This window comes from Topomyia yanbarensis, chromosome 3 (genome assembly GCF_030247195.1).
Source record: "Topomyia yanbarensis strain Yona2022 chromosome 3, ASM3024719v1, whole genome shotgun sequence".
NCBI classification, from domain to species: Eukaryota; Metazoa; Arthropoda; class Insecta; order Diptera; family Culicidae; genus Topomyia; species Topomyia yanbarensis.
This window is the reverse complement of record NC_080672.1, coordinates 287,362,381-287,369,055: the sequence shown is the minus strand read 5'-3', so window position 1 is coordinate 287,369,055 and position 6,675 is coordinate 287,362,381. Positions and strand designations below refer to the sequence as shown.

At 47.5% G+C, this 6,675-nt stretch overlaps 1 protein-coding gene across 1 annotated transcript; it reads right to left on the bottom strand.

Annotated features, from left to right (window-relative positions):
• Nucleotides 1–203: 203 nt before the first annotated feature.
• On the bottom strand, nucleotides 204–1,973 carry LOC131687967 (uncharacterized). The gene has a single exon (XM_058972073.1). It carries the CDS (start codon nucleotides 1,971–1,973, stop codon nucleotides 204–206), a length of 1,770 nt encoding a protein of 589 aa, XP_058828056.1.
• Between the last annotated feature and the right edge of the window lie 4,702 nt (nucleotides 1,974–6,675).

Genomic DNA, 6,675 nt, shown 5'->3' with positions numbered 1-6,675 from the left:
CCGTTTGGCATCAGTGCTGTCTCCCCCTAGTCTGATGGACGAATTGGCTGTCGTTTCAAATAAAACTGCTATCTCAGGTTCGCAAAAAAAAGGTTGTTGTTGTTGTTCTTTATTAAAGACACTTTATACCAGAAGGATGCATTCGTGTCGGAAAAAATAGTTTCAATTTCGCTATCATTAACATTGAAATACTAATTTTCAATTCAGTTTTTCTTCAAATTTTTTTTATACAAGTTTGCTTCATTAAGGAAGTTTAAAACTTTCTGCTCGCTGTTGTTGTCGTTGCATAACGCTGCTCGTAAACTCGTCGGCTCGATGTCGTGCTTTTTCCTCGCTTCGTCGTATAACCTGCAGTGAAGGATCACATGACGAACGTCTAAGGTGACTCCACAGCAGCCGCATACTGGTGGAGAGGTCCTCTTCAGCAAGAACTCGTGCGTTAAACTAGTATGCCCTATTCGCAGTCTTGTGAGAGTTCGCTGATCTGCCGAAATCTCACGGTCAGTCCACTTCACCGTGTCAAATTTGATTTCACGCAGTTTGATTTCGGTGGACGCTGACCACCGACGGTACCATTGGTTGCGGATAGCTGTTTTGATGTGTTTGGCGGCGTCTGCCCCCGGAACAGATATAGCTAATGGAGAAATGTTCCTCGCTTCTCCTGCGAGTCTGTCAGCTTCCTCGTTCCCACGGATGCCAGCGTGACCTGGAATCCAGCAAAGCTTGATTGAACGATTTCGTAGCAGGTTTTCAATTTCCTGGATCCACGGGTGCTGAGATGTGCCGACTTCGATTGCCGATATACAGCTGGCCGAATCGGACATTATCACTAAGTCGCTGACCGTGTTGAATGTTGTTAGCGCTGTTTTTATTGAAAAAGCCTCTGCTGAGAAGACACTGCATTGCTGTGGAAGACCAAGTGACTGTTGGAAGTGTTCTCCAAATACTGCTGCGCCTACTGTGGTATCGTCTTTCGAGCCATCAGTGTAGACGATTGTTGAACGGCTGAGATGATTTGTCAGGAGCTCTTGAACAAGTGGACGAACAATACCCGAGGGGTCTCCAGCTTTTACACACTTCTTGATTTCCCAAAGGATCTGGGGTATGCGATCGTACCACTTTCGATCAGATAGTCGCGTTCGGGTGTAGATGTTTGGGAGAGGAGTTCCGACTATTTCTGTCAAACATTCGGTAGCTCGGCAAACCAGAGGAAGGTCAGCATTCTCCCTGCTGTTTCCCAACATTCTCATGGCTAATTGGGCTACAGTTTCGAGAATGAGGAGATCTAACGGTAGAGTACCTGCTTCAGCCATAATGGCTATTATCGGACTGGTCACGTATGCTCCAGATGCATATCTAATCATCTTGTTGTATGCGGGTGCCAGGGTTTTGATGACAGCATCTCCACCCCTACTAACGTGCCCTATGCCATACAAAAGCCGCGAAGTAATAATTGCGGATCCAATTTGCAGTAAAGATGAGTGTTGACCACGGGGTAGCTTGGCGCCGATCATCTTCAAGATACGCAGCCTGGATTCGCACGTCTTCTTCGTCATTTTGCAATGCGCTTTAAAGTTGAGCGATCGGTCGAGAGTAACACCGAGGGTTCTCAGCAGCTTTTGTGTCGGAACGGCTACACCATCTACATTTATCGCCTGCATGGGTTCACGACATACGTTAGGGCTACTTCTCGGCCATTTAACGACGGCTTTCACTGCGGCCTGAAGTTTTCGGTGGAGCGACTGGTCTTTCTTCCCCCATACAAGGAGCAGGATATCGTCGGCGTACAGCAACACTTGTACGGAATTCGGAACGACACGGAAGATGGGTTGGATAGCCATGAGAAATAGTGTAACAGAGAGCACTGAGCCCTGTGGTACACCGTTTTCCAGCGGATGTGCTGGCGACAAATGCCCCTCTACGTTGACCTGGAACGTTCTTTCTGCCAGAAATTTGTTGACAATGTTTATCATCCTTCCACGTATTTGCCATTACTGCAGTGTTCGTAGTATGCCATATCTCCAAGGGGTGTCGTACGTCTTGGCCAAATCTAGCGACGCTATCAGACAGTGCTCGTCACGGTCGGGTAATGACCTCTCCAACTCCGCAAAGTATGTGTCAGTACCCCAACCAGATCTGAAGACATGTTGTCGTTTGTCGAAACGTCCGTTGGACTCTAGTTCGGTTGCCAACCGTCGGTTGACTATTCGCTCGAAAACCTTAGCCATACAACTAGTTAAGGACGGAATGAAGCTGGACCCGCGTCATCCGAGCTTGGCTTTGGAATAGGTACGATGATTCCAGTTCACCAACAGGATGGGAATACGCCACTGCGCCATATTCTGTTGAAGAGTTCCAACATAGCAGTTTTCACAGACAATAGCAGTCGCTGAAGCATTGGATAACCGATGTAGTCCGGTCCTGAAGAGTCACAACTCATTGAGAGTGAAGTCCGAATTGTAAATATCATCGCTATCTGGCGAGAAGTTTATGCGGTTTCGTTCGGCCTTTTCTTTCTCCCTCTGGAACAACGACGAATAGCTGGAGGTTGCGGATCTTTCACTGTAGTGTTGCGCCAGTTCTTCAGCTATTTCTTCTGGCTTATCCGTGTAACCACTGGATCGCTTGATGACAGTTGGGCGGTGTTGGCGTTTCCCTCTCAACGTGTTCACTGTCTGCCACATCTCCGACGTAGTTGAACTTGGAGATATCTTCGCGACGAAGTCTTCCCATGATTTTTTCTTGGCGTCATGGATAGACTTTCTTGCTGCTGCCTGTAATTCCTGGAAACTTTTTAGTGCATCTGCTTTTCGTGGGTCCTCTGCTGGTATACGCTTCAGTGCTCTAAGTGCTTTTCTCCGATTTTTGATAGCTACTTTCAGCTCCGGACACCACCACGGAACCGCTTTGGGACCGACTCTGCCGGTAGTGCGAGGTATCGCGGTGTTTGCTGCTCTAATCAACCGGTTAACGAAACAGTCGATTGATATTTCGACGCCCGGTCGAATAGCGTTGGCGGTCAATCGCTCGTAGGTTGTCCAATCTACTTGGTCGTAAATCCATTTCTGTCTTTTCGTTGGGATAGTCGACAGTCCGGGAATGGAAACGAGAATGGGAAAGTGATCACTGCTGTGAGTGTCCGGAAGTGTTCGCCAAACAAATTTCGAAGCCACCGATTCGGAGTAGATCGAGAGGTCAATAGCCAAAGTGATACCGGTAGCTGGATCAATCCGGGTGTGCGAGCCGTCGTTGAGGATGAGTAATCTTTCCGATAGCGTTTTTTCGGCGATGAAGTAGCCTAGTGTGGTAGATTTCGTAGAACCCCAGCAAATATGGGGCGCGTTAAAGTCGCCTAGTACAAGCACTGGACGTGGAAGCATTTCGAGGAAGTCACCCAAATGTTCTTGACACTGTTGAGTATTGGGAGGGATGTAGATCGACACCACCGTCATTTGCTGTGGCAGTTGGATCCGAACTGCGATAGCTTGTATACTGTCGTCGATATCAATTCGTTCAAATGGAACACCATCACGAATTGCAAGACCTACTCCTTGTTGCCAGTATCGACAACTCCCAGTTTTCAGCAAAAGAGTGTAGTTGTTGTCGATGAAATCTGCTGCGACTACTCGGTTGTCAACTTTTGTTTCCTGAAGCGCTATCAGGCTCGGTCCGTACTCGCAGATCAGCTGTTTAAGCTCGCTGATGTTGGTTCGCAGGCCCCGGATGTTCCATTGAAGGGCGAAGCATCTGCTGTCTCGATTGGCGAAAGTCGCTGACGAAGGCGATGTTGATAGCACCGATTGCCTGCGGGTTCTCGCCGGTGTGTACCGGGACGTGGTTGCGCTGATTTCATCCGGGATATCAGTGCTCTGATGCTTCTGCTGTTGTTGCGGTGTATCTTCGCCGGCGGAAAGCCAGGAGGAGAATTGCGAGGACTGTATATCTGGGAAGTAGGGACAGTCCTCTTTCCCCCGGTCGATCCCTTCATGATGAAGTGGGGAAGCTACTTTCTTCTCTTCTTCCCCAAACTGGTTACTGCTGGTCGCATTTATAACGGTACAAGCCGCAACAGAATTCGTTCGGAGATAAATTGAAGATGGACTGACCTGTGGGACGTCTAGCCCCACAGTGCCAGCCGCTGTCGAAACTACTACACGATTACTTCCAGAACTACCGACAGCGACCGGCACTGGGGAAAGACTTTGTGTAGTTTTCGTTGTTATAGCTGCTCTATCTCGAGGTGATGATCTCGATGGGCCTTCTCCGGGCGATAGCAAGTAGTGATGTGGAAGGAGCGTATCGTCGATGTTGTCCTTCAAACCTGAAAGAACATCAAAACAAGCAGTACCTGCGAGGGGATTGACAACTTCGGAACTGACCTGGGAAAGGTCCAGCCCCACAGTGCCAACCGCTGTCGTACAAACTACACTATTATTCTCACGAACACCGACTGCGGTCGGCACTGGGGATAGACTTTGTGTAGTTATGCTCGTTTTCTCGCAGATGACGATTGGGTTGCTCTGGTTTGTAGATTTGTTAGTTGAAGTGGTAAAATCGGTGTTCCTATCGGCCACAGATGTGAATTCACTATCAACGGGATGGGGTATGACGGCCCGGAAAGTTTCTTCATCCTGCTGTGCTTGCATTGGAAGGAGTACTACACTTTCCTCTCTTCCAAAACGATCCATCTCGTAGTCAATATTCGTGCGTGGGATGTCGTTGGTATCCAGACGTTGATGAAAATGAGAATTATCGAAGAGGCTGGCTAGGAGGCGTCTCGGTAATCTCAATATCATCGTCTGAATAACCCATGGTTTCGTTAGTGGTAGTGGTAGCGGTTCTTTTTGGTGGTGGGCTCAAGTTATCCGGTAAGGTTGTCGTGGGTTTGCTGAGCGGGGTATGTTGTTTCTGCGGTCTACCTCGTTTCGAATCAGTATTAGTCGCTGTGAGTTGTTCCTGGATCTCGTTACATGCCCGATTGGCTGGTTCGTTTGCTTCTGTTCTTTGCTGTGCTGGGGTTTTTCGTGATTTGCGGATTGTTGTTTGATGTACGCCATCATTTGCTCTATTTTTTCGTCTTTGCGTTTGTTCCCTGCCAGGAGTTTAACTATCTGTTCATCCTTCTTGTTTATAGTCAGCTCCAACTCTTTCAATTTATTTAGGATCTCGTTTGATTGCGCTGCAGCCTGGGCGTAACTTCCTTGATTCTGCTGTTCAGCTCGTTTGCGCGCTTCCGGGAATGTCAAATCGTCGCGGATTTTTATTTTGATGACCTCTACTTCTTTTTTCTAATTTGGACATTGGCGGCTTGTTGGTTGGTGATCTCCTTTACAATTTAGGCAAAACTGGGGTGCTCGACATTTTTCTTCGCTTTGATGTTCTCCAGAGCAGTTAGGACAACGTTGCGGGCCAGGACAGCGAACACGCGTATGGCCGTATTTAAAACAGCCATAACAGAGCATCGGGTTTGGGAAGTACGGGCGAGTTGGGATGCGAAGCAAACCGATCTTCATGTATTCCGGGTATGTGGTTTTGCAGAAAGTCAAGATGAGTGCTGGCGTATTCACTCTGTTTTCGGCTTCTTTACGTGTAATTCGCTGCACACGAATCACTCCCTGGCTTAGAATTTCTTGTAAGACTTCCTTTTCTTCCAAGTGAATCAGATCGTAGCAGGAAATTACGCATCTGCTTACGTTCAAATTCGGATGGGATTCAACCACAACATCAGTACCGTCCATGAGCTTGGTTATTTTCATTAGTTTGGCAACTTGGGCAGGGTTCCGAACTCGAAGGGTATACCGTGTCCCCTGAGCTTCGGTATTCGCACCTTGAATTGGACCTCCAGCGGCAACCTCAACCGATTTCCCAATGATAAACGGGTTACTTGGCAATGGTACACCGTCTTTACCTGTCAACTGCAGGAACGTCCATTCGCCGAATTTATTCGTCGGATCCATGTACTATGGCAATCTTCTTTTACCTGACCCTCCCGGGTCACCGCTACTAGCGGCCGCCATCTTAAATCACACCACCAGACGTTGCTATGTGGCACGGTCACCCGATACCAACTCCAAATGGACAAAAAAGGTGAAGAAAAGGAAAGATCTTACCTTATTTGCCCCTTCAACGTCGACTTTTTCAAAATATTCCCACAATTTTGGAATACACTGTAGGCAGGCAGAATCGCAGTTACCTTTTTTCCGCTTCTACGTTGCCTTCAATGAATAAAACGCGTAAAAAAATCACTTTGTTATTTTTTCCTTTTTTCGCTGTTTCGATACTTTTGGCACGCACTGTGGCATCCAATTCGCACTGTACCACTCTCTTCGGTAGATCAAGGCAAGAAAAAAATATTTTTCTTTTTAAAAAACTCGCCAGTTTTCCAAACTCGAAAAAAAAAACTTGCTTCCAGCCCACCGTCACCGTCGCACACGCAGCCGGCACAGCCAGTGAATTAAACTAGCCGGGCGACCGCACTGGCAGCCACAGCGATGGCTGGTTGTTTTGATTTTATTGCCGCGTGGGTAAACTAAAATTCACCTATTTCAGCCGTTTCTTCACCGATTTTCGTGAAACTTTCACTGTTAGTTACTGAAAAACCACTTCACTCGTGTTTTCGCTGAAAAAAAAAACCGCGAATATCGCGAAAAACACCGAAAAAACACTGTGTTTAAT